This window comes from Elgaria multicarinata, chromosome 15 (assembly GCF_023053635.1).
Source record: "Elgaria multicarinata webbii isolate HBS135686 ecotype San Diego chromosome 15, rElgMul1.1.pri, whole genome shotgun sequence".
NCBI classification, from domain to species: domain Eukaryota; kingdom Metazoa; phylum Chordata; class Lepidosauria; order Squamata; family Anguidae; genus Elgaria; species Elgaria multicarinata.
In genome coordinates, this window is record NC_086185.1 from 6689275 (window position 1) to 6711849 (window position 22575).

At 44.4% G+C, this 22575-nt stretch overlaps 1 protein-coding gene across 3 annotated transcripts; it reads left to right on the forward strand.

Annotated features, from left to right (window-relative positions):
* The first annotated feature begins 2121 nt into the window (after positions 1 to 2121).
* On the forward strand, positions 2122 to 14054 carry MOSPD1 (motile sperm domain containing 1). 3 transcript variants are annotated; one of them, XM_063141672.1, is made up of 6 exons: positions 2122 to 2227; positions 8333 to 8590; positions 8773 to 8848; positions 10854 to 11077; positions 12674 to 12835; positions 13188 to 14054. In XM_063141672.1, the coding sequence occupies exons 2-6, from the start codon at positions 8437 to 8439 to the stop codon at positions 13217 to 13219; spliced, it is 648 nt and encodes a 215-aa protein (XP_062997742.1). In that variant the 5' UTR covers positions 2122 to 2227; positions 8333 to 8436; the 3' UTR covers positions 13220 to 14054. The 3 variants fall into 3 exon arrangements, with proteins under 3 accessions (XP_062997742.1, XP_062997740.1, XP_062997741.1); XM_063141670.1 differs by having other exon boundaries at positions 12674 to 12812; XM_063141671.1 differs by lacking the exon at positions 2122 to 2227 and adding an exon at positions 2274 to 2361 and having other exon boundaries at positions 12674 to 12812.
* The last annotated feature ends 8521 nt before the right edge of the window (positions 14055 to 22575 follow it).

Below are 22575 nucleotides of genomic sequence, written 5' to 3' on the forward strand. Positions count from 1 at the left end.
CTCTCTTTTACATTCTCATGCAATCTTTCTCTCTCACATTCAGCCAGTGACTTGTCTAAGGTCAACCAGTGAACTTAATGGTGGATTAACAATGCCTCTCCATGCTAACAAGTCCCATGTTTGCTCTCTATTCTATGACTGTCAACTGATCTTAATCGATTGGGTATAGTGCTATAAACTGCTGCTCTTTAGTGCATGTGTACACACATGTAATTCAAACATGCACATAGTTATGGATCAACACATCTGCCTACATTTTTGGACTTCCCTTCAGGGCGTGGCTATGGGAGATTGCTATGATGATCGCCTGCACTTCAACATTTACCAGTGTAGCACAAGTCTGGGTGTCTTGTAGAATTTGCACTATATCTTCCATTTGTGGGCAATCCACACAGATTGAGAACCAACAACCTAATGCAACACACACATTGAGAACCAACAACCTAATCAAAATCACCAATTCCATCTTCTGTTTTCAGTTATAAGCACATAAGTCATGAAGTCTTTCTTTCCAAATGATGTAATACGCAGGACATGGACTCTGTCAGCAACAGCAAAGACAAACTGCTGCAAAGGGAACCGGTCCATTATGGGTGAAGCTTTATGGGTCTCATTAGCTGAGCAGGCATTAGGAATACAATTCTTAGAACAATAATAATTATGCCATTATCTCTCACCCTGACAAGCGCCAAAGTGCCAAGGGAGAAAGCTTGGGCTGCATTACAGCAGCAATCGAAGTGGTAGGAGTGAGTATTGGGAACATTCATTTTATTCACCTAAACAATAAAAAAGCCAAAGGATGTTAGGTAGGAAAGTTTTTAAAATAATTCCCAGTGAGGAAAACAGAGGAAAACACTGGAAGAAATATCTGCTAAAGGAGAGTCAGGCTGTGATGGATAATCTGCCTGCCGCTCCCATCTCATGAAAGTTATGAGCAAACATGATTATAGAGAAAAGCTTTAATTTATATTGCCAATACTGAGAGCCAGTATGGTATAGGGATTAGAGGGACTGACTTCTGTGTGTTTATGATCCAGAGTGAGGGAGAAAAGTGAGATCTAGACAGTTAACGCTTCTTTTGGAGACAATGGCATACCTGGGTCCCTTTTTTGGGCGGGCAGGAAGATGGGATATAAATAAAACAAATAAATCCTATCTGACTTGACAATACCATTACAATATGCCAAGCAGCAGGGGCTGCCTTTATACATGTACATTACCTATAAGGCTCATTGTTTCGTTTATTAATTTAAAACATTTATACCCCACCTTTCTGCCTCAGGACAGGCCTTCAAGGTGTAGCGGAGAATAACAAAAAATATTAATATACACAAAATATGTTTTGCAAAAGTGATGAAGATGAGGATGACATTGCAAATTGCCTACTGCCTGGTCCTTGGATGTTTTAGATCTGGAAAAAAGATGCTGATAGCTGTTCAGCTAACAGATCCTGACAGGTACGGGTAGTTTAGGCTTTGAGAGGATTCTCTCTTTTAACATGCATTGATGAGAAGTGAGTCTTGTGACACCTTAACAACTAAGACATTTATTCTGGCCTAAGCTTTTGTAGACTATATATCCCACTTGATGACACACATGGAACATAGTTATAACTCATATACGTGTGTATAATATATATTATTGTATGTGGTTGCGTTGTTATTTTACTACATGGGAGAAGCACCATCATTTTGATTTTGCCTCAGGTTGGTTCAAAGACGGCCCTGAGGCCCTGTCAAAACAGCCGTTATCAAGTGGCCGATTTTCCCCATTTGACCGGCCTGCTGAGGGAAGCGCGCATGCGCGTCCTCAGCACCACCGTTCCCCCCGCCTCCTCCTCCTCCGCTACCGCCATGCACCATCGCAGTAACAGACAAGGGTGCTTGTCTCCCGCTTACTGCGCACGCGCGGGAAAAGATGGTCCGAGAGAGGGCGGGGGGGAATTCCCAACACGAGAGCGATGACGTCAAGAATAGGCGACGCGCGTGCGCCCTGCTCCCTGTGGTCTCTTTCCGCTACCGCCCGCTTCGCCAGGAGTCCTCCCTATTCCCGGCAGCCACCGCGACTAAGTGACGCAAAGGGGGCGGGGGGATCGGGGAGACGCGAGCCGGCCTGCTGAGGAGGAGGAGGCAGCGGAGGGGAAGGTGCGCGAGAGCGGGAGAGAGAGAGGCGGCGCTTCCTCTGCTGCTGACAAAAGAGCCAGGAGACGGCGGGCCTGGCCGGAGGGGTGAGTGGGGGCACGAAGGGGCCGCTGCCTTGTAGGTGAAGGGGCCGCTCGGCCCTCCGTGGGGTGAAGGGGATGGGACGTCCCTTTCTCCCCCAACCCCCCACCAAAACACCCACCCCCTCGTTACCTGTGAGGTAAAAGCAGAGAGTTAAATCCCCTCAGAAATAAAAAGGGGCCGAATTCGAGGAAGGGTCGGCTGAGGCGACTCTGTGGTTGTTTCAGACGGGGGGGGCAAAGCTATTCGTGGGGAGTCTCTCAGGTTGTGTGCATGTGTTTACACGTGTCAGTTCATTGGGTCTGTGTATGGGGAGGGGGTCCCCAACATGGATGTCTCTGAGGAGGTCAAGTTGCCAAATGGCTGGAGAGGGAGGGGCAGAATTGTAGCTTATTGTCATATAGGGCTTTTTGCCTCCCCCCTCCCCTTTTTGGCATTTATTGGAGGAGGAGAAAAGGGGAGTTTGTTTATTTATTTTTTTATTTATTAACAGCCCTTATGTAAAACGTTTGCTGATAAATTGTTTGCTAATACGTCGTTGATGGCCATGGAGCTCCGTAGGGCTGAGAGGCTGGATATGGGGGGGGGGAATTTAGGCCTTGGGGGTTCTTATTTAAAGAGGGATTTATATAGAGTTGCTTGAGTAGCAAGTTCCCACCTTATGCTGGAGTTCTCAGAGTTGCATAAGGGATGACCCTTAACAAGTGCAAGATGTCTGGCCCGCCAGTTTAAAAATAAAGTCAGCACCAGCTACAGCAGCGGCTCTGGGACCTCTGTGAGAGGGGGGCTGGTGGCATCAGAGCCTATAAAATTTGGTTTCATAGGTCTGGATCTGAAGGTTGAGTTTGGGTGAGTCGTTTCTTCCCCTTTACTCCTTGGCTGCTGTTTTGACAGATCTGGACAATATCCTCGGCTGCTGTAAACACCATCACGTGACTTGGCTGCATTTTTGTCAGGGGTGCTAGGCTGGAGAGGACCAGCCGTTAATGACACCTCCCTTTCCTTAGGGTATGAAGTTTGTCTCCCGTTCATTTCTTGGAAACCTTATCCCTGAAATCCATCAGCAGGGGTGTGTGTGCGTGCGCTCAGTTAGTTAGTTCCCTGAAAATCCGAGAACATGGCTAATTAACAAATGAGGAAGTAGCGACTGAGAGGATGGTGGTGGTAGAAGAAAAGAATCCAGGTTGATGCTCAGATTCCTGTAAACCATATGGTTTCCAAGAACAATAGAGTGATTCACAGTTGTGGCATCAGGATCAGTCCTGCACAACTTCCTGGCATGTGTTCTCCAGCATAAATATTTTTACACATATAATTTTAAAGATTAATTGGCATGAATATGCCTGGTGAATAATTGGTGTGTTCCCATAGTAGTGTCTCTGAAAGTTACTTAGTTAGATAATATGAAATTAATTTCCTCCTCATCTCAAATCCCTATATGTATGTATTTGTATCTTTTGTTCTTTACACTGAAGTCAAAGACTAGCTTTGAGACTTTCCCCTTTCTGAATGCTGAAGGAGTTTCTGTTAGGGGCAGATGGTGAACTAGCATGTGCTCCTGATATTATTATTATTATTAGCTTTACTTTCTCCATGTTGAAGGCCAAACGCAAAGTCTTTTTTCTATGCATCATAATAAGCCCTACTGAATAAACCTGATAATTTCTGCTGGTCATGGGGTGGGCATCCCTTGTGGTCAGCACAGAATGGGGGTGTTGGGTGGACCCTATACCTTTAGGAAAGTGGCCTGCAGAGAGCCACACAGAGAGGATGAGCTGGTGCTATAAGGGACACTGCTCCTGCTGCCCTGCATCTTCTTTCAGGATCTCCTTCACCCTAGTTGCTGATCAGTAAAGTCTTTGACATTACCTCATGTTTTGTTTCTTTGTCGCTGTTTTGTTCCTTCTCTTGCCCTATTCTGGCCTCAGGATGGGACTCTGAAGAATGGGCAGGGAGTTTGATAGGAAGGGCTACTGCCCTTGCGTCTCCCTCTGTTTTCTTGGACTATGATGAGCAGGCTTCTCAGTGTGCACAAGAGGGATGGGTGCTGCCACAAGGGTGAATGAAATAGTCAGTTGGATAGGATGATAAAGATCAGGGCAATGCAGGGGCCAGTTGTGATGCTGCCCACCAGGATTGGCCTGTCAGGCAGCATAGAGGAGAGGAATCGTCACATGGCGTGCCAGGGGCAGTGGGTGAGCTAGAAGGGCTGGTTTGCCCATGCAGGTGGCAGGTTATTGGTCCATGCAACATTCCCAATTTGCTCAGGTGTGCCTATATATGGGTGGTGGTTCATCTTTCCTATAGTGGGGTTTTACCCTGAATTTGAACCATGGACCTCCAGCATATAAAGCATAAGCTTTCCCACCATGTAGCGCTCCTCTGTTCCTGACGTTATGACTGTATTTTAAGGCTGAGGGTGGAGGGAAAGCTTATGGTTCCTGTCTGAGGCTGAGTGGTTAGGGAGCTTTTCTTTGGCGTTTGCAATGTGGTTCAATTCCTGGGAGCTCCCTCTCTTTTGCACCTTATGAGTAGTGTGGTTTTTTTTCCTGTTCATGCAAACTGAGATGTACCTTTCCCCCGACGAAGCTCAAATTCTCCTCTTCTGCTTCCTAGCCCCCTGTCCTATTCAGTGAGCCAGTGGAGGCTGCTGCTGTCATTGTGTGCCTGTGGCTACCATTTTTGTGAGCCCTGCCTACCCCCACTCATGGCTGCTTGTCCAAAGAGTATTTCCTTTTCTGGGTGGGACTTAGAACCCTTGTGTGCATTCCCTGTAGTCATCATGCCACGGGAGCAATGTGGGTGTTGTGTGGGCTCTCCTTCCAACCTTTTGTGTGTTGTGCTCATAAAAGTGGTTGTCAGGTGCATAAGAAGGCTCAAATACCCACCTATAGGAACCAGTAGCAGTGAGGTTGCTGCTGGCTGTGCCATTGGAACTGATGGCGTCGAAGCACTATGGCCTCATTTCAATGTTGCGTGTGGGGAATAGGGGTGATGCAGGGGGCATGGCTCTTCGTTGTGAGTTCATCAGCTCCTTCTGTGTGTAGGTAGCTTGTGGACATTGCCTCTGGCATAGGCCCTGACTGGTAGGCATTGGCAGTTTCCTAGGACACTGTGGGCATATCTGTTGTTATTGCACCATTTTTGTATTCTCTGGTTGTGTGTATTCCCCCCCCCCTTCCTGGTCTGAGCATGTATTGTATATGGCAGCCATCGTGCTATAGGAGTAGTATATCTCTGGTATTAGCACAATATGGAATATATGTTTGCCGTGTAAATTTGGCTTCTCTGAAATGTTGAATGAGAAAATCACAGGTTACTGGTATCCTAGACAATGTTACTTTTACAAACTGATTCATTGCACTCAAATTATTAGTTTTTCCTGGAATTCTTCATTTATGCAATTCCAGAAACTGTTTTTTTTAATCTTGTGTTTTCTTGGGCTGGCATAGTTCCAGGGTAGACTCAGTGATATTCCTTGTGTATTTGAATGAGGCAGTGAATATAAATTACCAATAGCACATGAAGGCTTGAGTCCTAATAATTAGACATGCTGTGCAAAGTAATTGTAGATCTTATTCATCTATTTTGAGACAAAAAGTGCCCAAAATCTAGAGATGTACGCAAGCAGATGGACCACCTCCAGAATTCTAACTTGGCTGATAATGTAGTTCAGAAATAACTAATCCACAGTACACATGAACAACATCGTCCGTTTAACTTTTAGGGACACTTGATGCATTACAAAATACCCACTCAAATACTTGCCTGTAGAACATACCATGTAACCCAAGGATAGATCAATATTTATTTATTTATTTTATTACATTTATATACCGCCCCATAGCCGAAACTCTCTGACAGTTGAATCATTTTTATTTTTGTTTTGTTCTGTTTTTTAAACCTGTACATGGGGTGAAAATCTCAAGGGTGCTCATGGCACATAACAGTCTACCTTTGGGTTTGCATGTTAATTCCTACACTGAAGTTCCTCTCCTGTAGGAATTTTGTAAGTTTGTGGAGCGAGCGCCCATAGGGTTTGCTGGTTTCATCTTTGAAATTAGCCAATAGCATTGATGAGCATCATAAACCTCATCACATGCTCTTGAAGCTCCTTCATATAACTGATCAGTTCTTGTGAAAATCTTGAAAAATCCAATTTCCAACTAAAATACTAAGCTTCAAGCTTTTTTTACCTCCGTGCTTGTTATAAGTCGATGAAAGCCTCGAGTGCTAAATACATCCCATCATTGTTCTATCAGAAATTGATTTTAGGGTCTTGTTCTATCAGCAAGCATTGTCTCATAGGCACGCCTTCGCTTTGAGTTGGATTGAGATTTCAGAACTAAATTGGAAACCTAGAAGGGCTAAAAAAAAAGAGGCCACACTTGGGACAATTGTTACTTTGGTATCAAAAAGGTTCATCATGCATCAGATGAAATGGAGTATAGTCCACGAAAGCTTATCCCAGAATAAATATGTCAGTCTTTAAGGTGCCGCAAAAGTCTTTGTTTTTGCTGCAACAGATTAAGACAGTGACCCCTTTGGAATATGATTATCAAATTAGAACATCTATTGGACTTAGACAAATGTGACTGGGAAAAAATGTCCCCCTCACTTTTCATTAGACGGTGTTGACAAGTCTTTTATTCATCCCACTTAATGTTTTATATGCCGTCTTTTGCAGACTGAAACAGCGCTATGATAAGACCTGAAATTAAAATTGCTGCAATTAGGAAGTCTCTTGTTTTCAGTTGCTTTTTAATTTGATAGTGCTCATTCAAAATACAGACTGGTTCATTTATATCTTGAAGCACCTACTGCTACAGAGGACCTTCAGCTGTACTGTCCCCTTGACAGGTGTACTGTGTGCTATGGACTTAATTAGCATTACTCTGACACCTTGGCTCAAGAATCCATTTTGGTTCAGGAAGGCACAACCTGAAAAGCTGTCAAGAAAATTGTTAAGGCTCTGAACCCACTTCAGAAGCACAGGAGCACTAGAATACACTTGCTTCCTCTGAATCTGAAACTGAATCTACTTGCTTCCTCCTTACTTAGATTAAAGAGGGTTGTTCACTGATTGCCATGCTATTATCCAGCCAACTAACACAGGAGGAGTACCTTTGAATTGACCAATCCAAAGCCCTGGCAGGAAAAATGGCCCAATCCTCAAGCTGATAAGGAGAAGCCTATCCAGGCCCCTTAAAATCAAGGGAGTGAAGTGAGGGAAAGGGGCGGATCGTGTCACTATCCGTACTCACATGTACTACAGAGGTAAGTGAGATATTATAAAAACTTTTTCATATACTGATAAGTTACACTAGTTCCCAGAATTCAAGTATACTTCCACTGTGTTTGAGTGTTTTCTAAATGGTCTTTGAGTACTTGTCAGTGCTTTTTTAATGACATAATATACAGCTTTACAGTGGAAGTATACTTGAATTCTGGGAACTAGTGTAACTTATCAGTATATTAAAAAGTTTTTATAATACCTCACTTACCTCTGTAGTACATGTGAGTACAGATAGTGACACGATCCGCCCCTTTCCCACACTTCACTGCCAATCCTGAAACATCCCCATCTTCTAGACCAGCCTTCCTCAACCTGGGGCGCTCCAGATGTGTTGGACTACAACTCCCAGAATGCCCCAGCTGGCTGGGGCATTCTGGGAGATGCAGTCCAACACATCTGGAGCGCCCCAGGTTGAGGAAGGCTGTTCTAGACAGTTCAGCAAGGCCACACACTATCTGAGTACCCTTGATGGCACCTTTTGTTCTGAATATTGTACTTTGCTACTCGGTTAAATGTAAATTAATCAAGAGGCAAAGAAACTCCCTGGGTTAGTCATGGCACATGTATACACGCAAGTTGCATATCCATGTGAATGAGAATGCACGACAACGCTACAGATGGTGGTCATCAGGACTGTACACTTGTGGAAGTTCCTCCCCCAAAAGAAGTGTGTCAGACCCATGTCAGAGTAGAACAGAATTGTGCTAGTTGAAAGGCTTGGTGCGCCTTTTTGCTTACTAACATACAGTTCACCTGGTTGCAAACATAGGAAAACAAAAGTAGTTATGTTTGCTGTTTTCCTTTCCATCTACAGGTTTGCCAAAATGCTTTCAGATTCCTAAATTACTCTGAGCCAGAAGTCTTTAGAGATCAAGCCATCCTAAGAGCAGCAGGAACAGCAAGAAGGACACGGTGCCAATGCAGCAACAAAAAAGACAGCCAGAGCTAGTGGAAGGACATCTTCCCGTCTTTGTGTTTCCCACCGAACTTATATTTTATGCTGATGACCAGTCAACGCACAAACAGGTGTTGACTCTCTATAATCCCTATGAATTTGCCTTAAAATTCAAAGGTGGGTCTCAGGTACAACTCCATTTAAGGTTTGCGTGGTTGATGGAATTGTATTAATTTTAATGTTTAGAATGCACGGAAATTGTAGGCAACTAAACAGTGAATAGGTTTTGTACTGTATTTATGTACTTGAGCTTTGTGATGGGCTAATGTCTTATTACTGCCAGTTTTCTTTCATTTCAGTTCTTTGTACAACTCCAAACAAATATGTTGTTGTGGATGCTTCGGGTGCAGTGAAGCCTCAGTGCTGTGTTGATATGTAAGTAAAAGGTGTTTCTTCAATAGTTCGTAATGAAGAGAAACCCCCAAGCCAGTGACATAGTCACAGCATAACCTTTCCTTTCACACAGTTTTCGGTTACCCTTTGGAGAGGTTTGTTAAGTTCTTAATTCATATAGGAAGTTAAAATCCTTGTCATGAGGCTGACTAGGTAACCTTGGGCTGGTCATTGCCTCTCAGCCTAGCCCACTTCATTGAGTTTTTGTGAAGATAAAATGGTGAAGAACCAGATATATCACCCTGAGTCCCTTAGAGCAGCGATCCCCAACCTTTTTGGCACCAGGGACCGGTTTCGTGGAAGACAATTTTTTCACGGACCGGGGGGGGGGGGGTGTTGAGGGGATGGTTTTGGGAAGCCACGCCTGCCCCCCCACTCCAGCGTCCTGGCTTCGCTTTGGCTGGGCAGGCGAAATGGCGCCCTATGCCCAGGTACGCTGGGTGTGTGTGTGAAAGCAGCTCACCTCCGGTCCGTGGCCCAGGGGTTGGAGACCCCTGCCTTAGAGGGAGGGATAAAAATGTAATAAATAAATTTTAAATAGTTCCAGAGACCCTGTGATGATTTGAATTTTGAATTATTATTTGCTGCTCATGAAAGGCAAACAAAGGTTATTGCAGTGGATGGTAGGAAATGGAAAGTATTTGCATCTGTTGCAGGAAAGGCTGGGAAAACTTGCTGCTCCATTTTTGCGCACCCCCAACAGGTAGCTTAAAAGGCAGGTGTCTTTTTTTTATAGAGGGGCAAGCTATATTGTGAAAAGGGAACCCCTGTTGTGGCTGAACCCAGCCGTTATCTTTCATCATCTCAAATATTGCAATCAGACCTCTGAATATGCAAGATCTTATTAATGCCCTATAAAGGGAATTTTTATTGGGAGCATTTTGATGCCCCTTAGCACACATCCCATTGGTGGCAGAGCAAGAGAAGTGTCGGAAGGGGGAAAAGCTCCACAAGGGTTCCTGGCTCTAGCATGCCACCACTGAAGCGTTGTGGGAGGAATTGCATGATGATGGCCTTCATAAATATTTATTTTTTATTTATTACATTTTTATACCGCCCAATAGCCGAAGCTAATAATAATAATAATAATAATTGTATATTATTAGCTGAAGCTATGGGGCGGTATACAAAAACATACAATTTAAAACCACAAAAACAAACCCAGGCTAATTACATCTTGCTCAATGCCTGGGAGAAGTCTTGTCCTGGCACCGAAAAGATAACAATGTCAGCGCCAGGCAGGCCTCGTCAGGGAGATTATTCCACAGTTGGTGGGCCACCACAGAAAAGGCCCTCTCTCTTGTTGCCGTCCTCCAAGTTTCCCTCAGAGTAGGTACCTGGAGGAGGACCTTGGATGTTGAGTGCAGTGTATGGGTAGGTTCATCAGGTATTGTGGTGCCAAACTCTGTAAATTTATCCAACTCTGTCTCAATCCCAGTCAGGTTCTTTGCTCCCACTGCTGTTCTAGAGCAACTACTAGAGAAATTGACGCTTCCCAGTATAACATAATTTGCTGTCAGATTGGAAGCTTAACCACTGATTAGCATTACACCTGAACCCTAAACTCTGTTTAATCTTAACTGTGGCTTATTGAAACAGGCCAACTTCATAAACTATGGTTTGAAGTTGATTTGTTTCATTAAACTGTCATTAAGATTAAACAAAATTCATTCGGGTTCAAACATCATGGCAAGCTACAATTAATCTGAAACGGAAGCTAGAGCTTACAAACTCCCCTCTGCCGCACTGGAACGGGGAGCATGCAACCCAAAGACTCAGTGCATCTCATCCTCGTATGTATGTGTAAATGACACCATAGAACAGAGATGTGGTTATCCGGGGTGGGTGGAAATTGGCTGCTCAGGCTCTCATCAAAAACTACTACGCTGCTATATCTTCTTATTTGCAATAGTTGCACAATGGCCGTTCCCCACCCTCCACCGCAAGTATATTTATATACCAATCATGGGATTTGCTCCCTTTACAGAGTGATTCGACATCGAGATGTCCGGCCTTGCCACTATGGCGTGATAGACAAATTTCGGCTCCAGGTCTCTGAGCAAAGCCAGAGGAAAGCATTGGGACGGAAAGAAGTCATTGCTACGCTGCTTCCCACAGCAAAAGAGCAGCAGCAGAAGGAAGAGGAGGAAAAGCGGATAAAGGAACATCTGACTGAAAGTGTCTTTTTTGAGCAGACGTTGTGTCAGCCGGGTATTTAAGATTCTTGGAACCTTTTTGCTTTTAGCTCAGGCAATATGTGGCTGCCTTTTTCATAACATTTATGCCACTCTTGTGGAATGGCAGTAATCATAGGCTCAGTCCCTTGACTTAGGTACCTTCCGCAATGCGGTGCCCTCTAGATGCGCCAGACTACAACTTACATCATCCTCAGTCAATATGCTAGCGTAGGGGTTGCAGTCCAGCTCATCTGGAAGGCACCAGGTTGGGAAAGGCTGTTAATTGGCCACTGGCTCTTCTTTATTTATGACTTGTGTTTTATTGTAGCTGGTTGTTTTAATGTCATCAGGCGCCTTGAATGTTTTTTTATGGAAAGATGGGTATAGAAATCCTTCTGATTAAATTTAAAGTTAAACTATTAACTCACAAGGTAGAAAATAGAGGGGTGCACTCAGCAACACTTAATAGAACGGGGGCAAAAGCTGCTCCTTTCTCCTGGTGTGAGCCTCCCCAGCCGCTAAGAGTCAAGGAAAGCCTCATCTCTGTTTAGTTACTTGGAATGCAACAGATGGTGAGGAAGTGACTTAGAAAGGTAGAAAAGCAAAGCTGCCCATAATTGTAATGGCTGTGGCTTGACTTGCGGTTCCCTGCCACTGAGAAACCCCAGTGAAATGGATTATTTTTCCTCACTATAAGTGCAACCATTCACTCACAGGGGAGAAAGTAAGAGAGTGTGTTTGCCCACCATTGTGGCCCCGGGGCTAGTCACTGCCTCTTGGTAAAGAATCAAACACATTTCTGTATTGCGGCACAGGATGTGGGGGAACTGACATAGATATTGTTACATGGTGCTTCTGTTTCCTCAGCAAGAACGGGCCTAACAAGTGCATAGCATCCCTTACAGCACGGGTGGGCAGCATGTGGGTTGCAGGGCTCCCTCACACCATCGCCACCGCACAGGATTGCAGCCGGTGCGGTGGCCTCCTGGCCCCCCTAAAATTGCCCACCCCTGCCTGTATATAACAGTTGCTGGGGAACATGGTTAATGGGGTGCACATAAGTCCTTCTTGTGGGAGCAACGTAAGGAGACTCCCCTTCATGCCCTACTCATGAATTTTCTGGAGACATCTGTTTGCCACTGTAGGACATAGGATGCTAGATGGGATGGAATTTAGGTCTGATCCAACATGGTTTCTCTCATGTCCCCTGGACATCAGCAAAAACGTCCTGTTAGTGCAGTGCGACAATGGAACCAATTCCCTAGGGAGGTCGTGGGCTCTCCCACACTGGAGGCCTTCAAGAGGCAGCTGGGCAGCCATCTTTCAGATATGCTTCAAGATGGATTCCTGCATTCAGCAAGGGGTTGGACTCAATGGCCTTAAAGGCCCCTTCCAACTCTATGCTATTCTGCAATTCTGTGTTCTTGGGTGATACAGAGGATATACCTTTTAGAGCTGTTCCCTTCTTATAAGAGAAGACACTGGAACTGCTGGTGAGTTGCTGTCTTATAGACTATTGCAATGGTTGTGGGTATGAGGACAGGCTATGGATTAAAGGGAGCAGCCAATACAATCTGAAATACTACACTATCCCATAATGTGATTTTTTTTCTTTCTTCCTTTTTTTCAGAAAACAGAATTGCCTCATCGGGGCCTAGTTTACTCACAGTCTTCCTGGGAATAGTGTGCATTGCAGCTCTCATGCTTCCCACATTGGGAGAAATGGATTCTCTGGTGCCTCTCTACCTCCATTTAAGTGTGAATCAAAAGTTAGTAGCTGCTTATGTATTAGGTATGTAATGTTTTGTTTCCTTATGGAATTTGGGCAACATTCCTCATTTGAGTGGAACAGTTCAAAATGGTAAAATAGCATTAAAATTGGTCACATGATGCTATGTCAGCACAACTCACAAATATTAAAAACTTGAAAGCAAATCTGAAAGCAGTACCTGACAGTTCACTGTTGGTACATAGGTAAGTTTTCTGGGTATACAATGTGTTACCATATTTCATTAAACTTAAGTATTGCTTGTTACAATCAGTCATGTGCACCCACACACACGTACACATGCGGTGTCTCTTAACACGGGTAATTTGTCAAGTTAAACTAAAACAATAGTTGACATGTTCTTTAATTCTTTCAGGTCTCATCACCATGGTTATCCTGAAAACATGAGTGATAATTTAATTGGATGTCAAGATTCTTCTTTTTTAAAAACTGTGTTATAAATTCACATCATGAATGTGGACTGCCTTTGACTCCCATTTGGCTCATTAAGAGGCTACAGAAAAATAATTCAATGATTTACCTTTTTTTAAACTATGTTTTAACTATGTTTAACTGAAAAGACTCAAGCACTCAGAGGTGCTTCTGTTAACAGACAGCTATAAATTGTTCAGTAAGGATATCTGTGAAATGAATCTGGAGAAACTTTTATATCTACGCCTACTGTACAAAAAAATATTAAAGTAATATTCTGTTGTTTTTAAATTCATGTTCACATCTGTGTTTGATCACCAAAAGAGCCGGCAGTCCCGTCTGCAATGTTCATTTGTCTACTCCATGCCTGTAAGTATTGCAGTTAGTGCTAAACGACTTTATGTACAGATATATACCAGGATGGCCGAACATCATACAGAACTGAACATCTGGCAGCGAAAGCTTTAAAGAAACGAAAAAGGCAGTATCGTGTTTACATAGGGAACTAGTCCATTCATACATCCTTCACCAACGTGGGACACAGGGCTTTTACTCATCTGCAGTACCTGTTTATGTCAAATATAATTGCCTCAATAACTGCACATTGATGCTTACCTTGAAAACATCCAGCAAGGAAGAGCTGGCTATAAATCCACTCAATGGAGGGTGGGTTGGGGGGGTGGGATGGAGACTTAACATTCCCTTGATTGGTACTGTCTACCTGATTATGTATACATTGTATAGCAACAAAAACAAAGCCTCTATCAACGTGTGTAATTAAAATATGTGCTTGATGTCCTTTTGCAAAAAACTGCTGTTAAGGATTTATTTCTACACTTTGTGTACTTTTCGCTTGCATTACTCACCCACGGGAAAGAGCTATTGCCCCCTTGGCATTCTCTGGTAGATCTCCTTTGTCTACTTTGAAAGAGACAGTACGCTGTTTCCTTCCCTGGACCTGGTTACTACTGTGTTTTGGCTCTTTCATTCTCATTCACCATGTTTTTGAAAGGTCTAATGCACTTTGATCTGTGTAAGGAATGTTTTAGAAAATTAAACCTTTGCCCCCACACTGAGTATCATGGTTCACCTCTGTGTATGCCTGGGGAACAGAAAAATAGCCAGCTACTTCACTCAAGTTGACATGATGGTGAAGGATACAAGGCAATGGTGCCAAAATATTTACACAGGGTGGCAAAAGGGAAGATTGAAATAATGGGCAGAGTACGTGGTAGAACATTTAGAAGGAGAATTCAGAAAATTATTTTGCCAAGTGGTAACTTACCAAAGTAATGCTTACGTTTGATAAAACTGCACCATTTACAATAAAACTGATGGCTATCACACCAAGCAGTTACAGGCACATAGCAATAACACTGCTTTGTAAATGGTTGTATTTGCCCAGAGTATAAATGCTACCTTGGTAAGTGGATAGCATGAGGTAGCAGTAATATAAGGACAAATGGTTTTAAATGCTCGTACAGTCAAGCCTAACTTTCTAAGAGCCAGATCTGCCCTTTGAGATATGATTAGAAGAACAATGTTTTGTTTGACCAGCCATAAACATGCTGGCTGGCTTTTATGAGCAAGAAGCAGGTAGTGAAATAACGTCACATGCTCCAGCCCAGACAGATATGCCACACAAAGTTCTTGTAAACAAGTTGCCCAATAGATCTTGTTTATTGAGTTACGAAATAACATGTAGCACATCTGTTTCGTCCCAGGATGTTCTGTTTACTGGGGGGCGGGGGAGTGGGAGGTCAGGCTTTTACTCAATATTTTATTTATTTAAGGATTTTTATGCCGCCATTCAGCCAAAAAAGGCTCTCACGGCGGCTTACAAAAGTATTTCTTGACAGTCCCTGCCCACAGGCTTACAATCTAAAAGACATGACACAAAAGGAAAGGGGATTGGGAGGGAGGAGGAGGAGGAGGGGGAAAAGGAAAGCAAATTCAGGCACTACAATCTGGAGCTGGACCCAGGCACGGTGGAGAGGTGCCTGGCTGCTGCTTCCTCCCTCACTGGTGGCCTCAATAGGAGGTTGTCTGCAACTGTTTTAACTATGCTGAACTGTTGTCTCTAATAAACTTGACACACAGATTTTTCTCATTTTCACCTCCTTCAGAAGCTATTTTTCTTACTGTTTTTGTGACGGTTGGGACAACATTTGCATTGCAGCAGGTGAACTCATCTGTGGTGGGTGGTAATTCCTTTGCACACAGATAATTTGCATCTGGATGTGTTATTCCTTTACTACATCCTATACCTATACGCTGGTGAATATAGGGATCTTGACCAGGCATTCCCTAAAAAGTTGGTGATTTTTATTTGATTTTAAAAAATCGTCCTCTTAGATCATTTTGAATTTCTCCCTTGATGCCCATCTTTGGCAATGGAAGTAAAGATTGCTTGTATCCTCTACTTTTAGATTCTTAAGCGTTAGTGCTTGTAGAAGTTATTAGAGCTCAGTGTTGTTAATTGTGGAAAGCTAGGTTAAAGTAGGTAGCATTTTGGAAATAAATAATAGTAAACATGATGTCTGATGCATGACATTCCTATCCACTTACCTTCTTGAAAAACGAGTGGTGTTGATGCATTGTTGATTATCATATCACACCCAAAAGACTTCTAATATGATAAGGCAGACTAGTATTACTCAGTTAACACTGCAATTCTATGCATATGGACTTGGGTGTAAGCTCCATTGAACTAAATGGTGTTTATTTGAAATAGCACTCACTCCTGAGTAAACATGCATAGAATTGGGCTGGGCAGTATCAGATTAACCTCCACTCCCATCCGGCAGCCCGCAGTCTCCTTAAAGAGTTTATAGACAGATAAAAGGAATGACTTCACACAGCTTACAAACTGGTATTCATTACCACAAGATGCAGTGATAGTTGCCAACTTCGATAGATTTTCAGGGAGATTAGCCTTATCCTTCATGAATTTATCTATCAGTGGCCACTAGCTGCTATATTACTTCTAGTTGTCAGAGGTAGTAAACCTCTGAATACCGATTGCTGGTGAGCAAAAGCAAGAGGATTGAGCTACTGAGCTCATGTCCTGCTGTGGGATTCCCACTGGGGTACCTGGGTGGACATTATTCAAACAGAATGCTTCACAAGATGCGCCTTTGGTCTGATCCAGCCTGGCTTTTCCTGTGAGATCTGCAGAAGTACAAATCTGGGTTTAGACCAGCACTAACAGAAGAGTGGAGAACTTGCAGCCCTCCAAATGCTGTTTTGACTTCGGTGGTCAAGGATTATGGGAGTTCTAATCCAACATTTGATGGGCCACTGATTCCACATTCCTTCTCTAACCATTATGACATCCTGGCTGTATACCTGAGGGAGCATCTCCCAGGTGGTTCAGCTTGACAGCGGAAGATTGTGTGCAGAAGTGCCAAGGCTGCCTCTGATCTCCCTAGGGCATCCTGCTTTTCTCATTCTCTTCCTATGCCAACTACCTTCTAAGTCTTAAGGAAATTAACTGGCACTTCTTTCCCTATTCCTTTATATTAACCTGGAAAAATGCAGATCAATTTTTTGTTGTTTATTCGTTCAGTCGCTTCCGACTCTTCATGATTTCATGGACCAGCCCACGCCAGAGCTTGAACCTGCTTTTGTTTCTCTTGCACCACTCATGGAGAAGCAGTCTTTCTTGTTTAGGCTAAGGCCTCCCATTTCCTCCTTTGTAAACAGAGCATCATTGTCACACCGGAAGCCTGTAATCACTCCTGCTATTTCTTTGTCAGGATAATGGTAGCCAAACCCTGCTAGCTCCTTTGGCCTCCCATGCCCAAGATTTTCCTGATCTGTGTGTCCTCCGTTTGTGCACAATGAAGCGTCACTTGTCAACGTGAAATTTCCCTTCCAAAGGAAGCCTTTCACCAAATCCAGATCCTAATCACCCTGAAGCTGTGTCTCTTGATTAGGGAAGGTGGATTGTTACACATTGTTTTCTCTGTATTATAAAAATGGTGCCAAGCTCCACTGATAACTAAGCATATGCCCCTTTTATTGAAATCAAAGGGGCTTACAAATACATCCATCAACTGATGGATTTATATCCCCCAAACTTCCATTGCATATAGAACATTCAGTAGTTGACTGGATGAATGATGAACTATGGGGTATACACTAGGACTGTGCACGGACCCCCCGAACCGGTTCGTGGCCCGATCTGGAGCTTCCGGATTGGGCCCAAACCGGTTCGTGTCGATCAGCCTGTCCCCTGCTCTGCGGAGCAAGATCCGGCTCTGCCGCTGGCGCCAGGTAAGCCAACCACCCCACCCCCTTACCTGTGTCCATGCGGTCTGTCGTGGGCTTCAGTTGAGGCCCTGGTTGAAGCCAGAAGAGAAGGCCACAGCCTCTTCCAGCTTCAAGCCGGGGCCTCAGTTGAAGACCGTGACGGACCGCGACAGAGGCAGGTAAGCCCCCTGCCCCTTATCTGGCTCCGCCACCATTGCCACCAGGTAAGCCAACCCCCACCCCCTTACCTGTATCCAGCGTGGGCTTCAATTGAGGCCCCAGTTGAAGCCGGAAGAGAAGGCCGCAGCCTCTTCCGGCTTCAAGCCGGGGCCTCAGTTGAAGCCCGCGAAGGAGGCAGGTAAGCCCCCCTGCCCCCTTACCTGGCTCTGTCACTGCCAGGTGAGTCCCCCTCCCCCCCATTTACCTGTGTCCGGAGCTCCGGATCGAGGCAAACTGTTGGAGGTGAATCAAGCTGCTCCGCTATCACTTCTCCGGAGCGGAGCACAGCCCTAGTATACACATTGCAACGTTTGGATCAGGCCCTTAAGTCCCAATATCCTGCTCTTATTAAGCTTAAGTATGTGAAACTATAACAATTCCATATTCTTCCCGTTTACCCTATTTCCCTTCCCTCTGTGTTCTCATGTCAGCTTATCAATCACAAGCACCTTGGGTTATGGACCTGCCTTGTCCTGTGTAAAGCACCATCTACAGAGATAGCACTACATCACTCTTAATAGTGAACTCAGGTGGTGAGGAGTGTCGCCAGAATGGGACCGCTGAGAAACGAGGAAGGTTTTAGATGATGCAGGGGATTCCCAAGGTGCGTAAAAACTGCAACGAATCTTTTGTCTTGTTTTAAAACGTACTAAAACAGTCGAAAGAAGAATAAGTATGCTCAGTTTGTAGATGTTGAATTTCAATTGGAAAGGAGGGGGGAAAACCAAAATGGGTTGGAGTTCTCTAGAGGAGGGCTTGTCTAGCTGGGGTCTTGAACAAGAGCACTCAAGCTGACCTCTGCTGAATTTGGAAGGAGACAGATCGTGACCGTTCGCTGCTAACTTGCAGGCATATTCTTATGCAACAATCCAGTGCCTAGTTAAACTCTGGAGCTTCTCAAAGGCACTAGTGGCAGTAGGAGGCTTGCCTAGGCAACCTGTAAACATTACATGAAGTGTGACATATTGTGCAAACAATTCAGAGCAAATTCTTTAGGCTGCCACATACAGCTGGTATTTCCTTGGGAGATGGAAAAGTGGCCGCTTGCCCATTTTGAAAGGCAAGTAAATCAGCAGTGCTAGGTTCTGGGGCCTGGTTGACAATTTGCCCTGCTACAATGACAAGGTCCCTGAAATTTGCTCTAGCGACAATGTTTCTCATCAGTCATGTCCATGACAGAGCAATGGCAATATCGATCCAGTGTGCAGCTGCTGTGAAGGAGGCAAAGTCCACGTAAGGCATAATTAGAAAACAAATAAAATATGAAGCTGCCAATATACTGCCCTTATACAAATTTATGGTGTGGCTAGGCTTGGAATACTGTGTATAGATGTGGTCGCTGCACTTAAAAAACAGGTTACTGAAGAGTTGGAAAAAGGGCAGGAAAGGGCAACTAAAATGACCACGGAGCTCAAGGATCTCCCATATGAGGAAGGGTTACAACATCTGGGATTGTTTAGCTCAGAGAAAAGGTGACCAAGACAGAGGCGTACAAAATTATGCATGGTGTGGAGAAAGTGGATGGGAAAGCATCCCCCCCCCCCATAATACTAGAACCCAATGGAAGCACATCCGCTGAAACTGATTGCTGGGAGATTCACGCTAGATGAAAGCAAGGACCTCTTCACATAGCACGTGATTCAACGGTGGAATTTGCTACCACAAAATGTGACGCCCACCAATCTGGATGGTTTTAAAAGGGGCTTGGACAAATTCATGGCAGATAAGGCTATCAATGGCTACTAATCCTGACGGCTCTATGCTACCTCCAGTATCAGAGGCAGTAAGCCTATGTACACCAATTGCTGGGGAACGGGTGGGAGGGTGCTGTTACACTCATGTCCTAATTATGGGTTTGGCTAGATGAACCCTTGGTCTGATTCAGCATTGGCTCTCACATTCTTAATGGACATGGATAACGATAAAATTCCTCATCCCCCCCCTTTTTTTTTTACACAAGTGTAGCAGAGCAATCTGAACTATGGCTGTAATTTTGAAGCTGACGGTCAAGAGAATTTGGAACCATAATGTGACACTTAGGTATCGTATATAGGGCTAGAACTGTAATTTCTAGAATTTGTTTCTTGTTGTGTTTTAGAAAGGCTATTGAGGAAGTTGCTTGTTTAAGAGTGCTGCTCTATCTTTGCTGAGATTACCCATTTTGTAGAACCCATTCCATTATACACCAGGAAGAGGAAGACTGCTAGTCAGCCCTGGGTTGGTCTTTTCAGATATGGGATGCTTTGAAAAGAAGGGCTCCTAGCACTAACGTTCAGAAGGTAAGGTGCAGCTGCTCCATGTTTTTCTCCTTAACAGATTATTCTGTGTTAAAGAAGACATAAGTAAGAAAACACTGGAGGGTCACGAACAGAGGACATCTGGGCCACCACAGATTTCCACAGTTGAGGCAAGCTGATGGCCCCATAAAAGCCTTGTCCAGAAGCACCCATCACAATCTTTCTGACCCAAATACCTAGCCACTTGTATTCTTTGCTCAGGCTGAACTCATTTATGTAGCTCAACATTATCAGCTACAATAAACCATGGCCACAGCTAGACCTAAGGTTTATCCTGGGATCATCCAGGGTTCGCCCCTGCCTGAGCACTGGATCCCCTGTGTGTCACCTAGATGAACAGGTTTGACCCCTGGACGATCCAGGGATAAACCTTAGGTCTAGCTATGGCCCCAGTTTCTAAACCAGACGACTCCAACTGGTGTTCTCCAGGTGCTTTGGACTGCAACTCCCAGCATTCCTGATCATTAGCTATGCTGGCTGGGCTTAGCTGGGAAATGAAGTCCAAAATGTCTAGAGGGCACCAGGTTGGGGAACCCTGTTTGAAGCAATCCATCCAAAGAACACATGATTATCTATTTGCAGTGAACGCGGTATATTTATTAGTGTGCTTGGTTTAATACATTATGTAGAAAAGTGACTAGATTAATAGAAAAATATAGTGTTGCTAAATCTCTCATTCTCTTCCATTTCTTCAATTGCCAAAGCTGCCTCTTATGACATGTTAGCATTAGCAAGTTGAATTGCAAGGTCCTCCGTTTCTTCTTTCTTCACTTCAGCTGCTCTATCCAGCTGGGCCTAAATTGAGAGGGCAGGGAGAGAAGAGGAAATACATCTAGCACTATCCCTTGCTGGAAATGAATTGAAGAGGAACATAAGAAGAGCCCTGCTGGATCAGACCAATGGCCCATCTAGTCCAGCACTCTGTTCGCAGTGGCCAACCAGCCATCGGCCAGGGATGAACAAGCCAGACATGGTGCAATAGCACCCTCCCACCCATGTTCCCCAGCAACTGCTGAAATTCCCAAAAGCGGCAGCAGCCCAGCTCCATCAAGGCAGCCCCTTGGCATGCAAAGCGTGTGCTCAATGACAGACCGACAATCATAGAATAGTAGAGTTGGAAGGGGCCTTTAAGGCCATGGAGTCCAACCCCCTGCTCAATGCAGGAATCCACCTTAAAGCATCCCTGACAGATGGTTGTGCAGCTGCCTCTTGAAGGCCTCTAGTGTGGGAGAGCCCACAACCTCCCTAGGTAATACTGCTCTAACAGTCAGGAAGTTTTTCCTGATGTCCAGTCCTGCCCCTTAAATCAGGATATAACCAAGTATTGTGGAAATCATACTGGATTTTAATTATTTTTAATCTCTGTAAGCTGCCCAGACAGCTCCAGCTATGGGGTAGTACAGAAATGTAGTAATAATAATACTACCGTCATAGGTGGTTGTACTGGTGCCAAGTTAGACCCAAGTTCCTTAGGCTCTTCTAGTCCGCGGTCGGCAGCAAGAGCGGCTGGTGTTGCGATTTCCTTTGCCTGCAGTGCCTTCAATTCCTGCAGCCATTGTTCAGACCTCCCTCTGCTGGCCCTTACTGCAACTTCAGCTTCTCTGTAGTAGCAAGCATGTCTGAGTACTACGTCAGACCTAGTTTTCACGAGAATCTGCAATATACAGGACCGTCCATGCCACCAAGAGACGTGCATAGATCAGGAAAGAGAATCGTTAGAATAAGCTATGCATCAATGATACCAGGAGTGAGCAACATGGCGCCCGTGGGCAGCAATGTGCCTCTAGGCACCTTACCTCTCTTGCTTAAAAAAAATAATCAACGCATTTTCATATTGGCAGATGAGAAGGCTGTGAAATAGGTTTCTGTTGGCACTGAGAACCGCGGGTCCAAAGGAGTTGCTAACTGTGTCGGGCCTCAGTCCCCACTTCTGCCTTGTACTCAGGCATTTGGCCAGGTTACTTGCCCTTTGCCATGCCTCAGATGGCAGCCATTTTGCTAGCCTACCCCAGAACTATACCATAGCCAATATCACCAAGGTAAGGATATGTAACACTATCCCTCCCAGGCCTATTTTTGTTCTATATGAAGACCTCATAGGAAACTTCCAGATGGAGGGTCCCTAGCATTGTATTTTATCTTCCTTAATAGGTTTTTTCCTAATAAGATGAAAAGAAAAGATGAAAGCAGTGAGAACACATCAGAGGACCCACTATAAGGCCATCTTCACATAAAGCTTTTATTGTAGGGTGACCCTATGAAAAGAAGGACAGGGCTCCTATATCTTTAACAGTTGTATTGAAAAGGAAATTCCAGGTGTCATTTGTATATATGGAGAACCTGGTGAAATTTCCTCTTCATCACAACAGTTAAAGCTGCAGGTGCCCTGCCTTCTTTTAAATCTGGTCACTCTAATATAGCTCCTGCACCTTTAACTGTTGTGATGAAGAGGGAGTTTCACCAGGTTCCCCATATATACAAAGGACACCTGCTGAAATTCCCTTTTCTCTGCAACTATTAAAAATACAGGAGCCTGGTCCTCTTTTTCATATGGCCACCTTC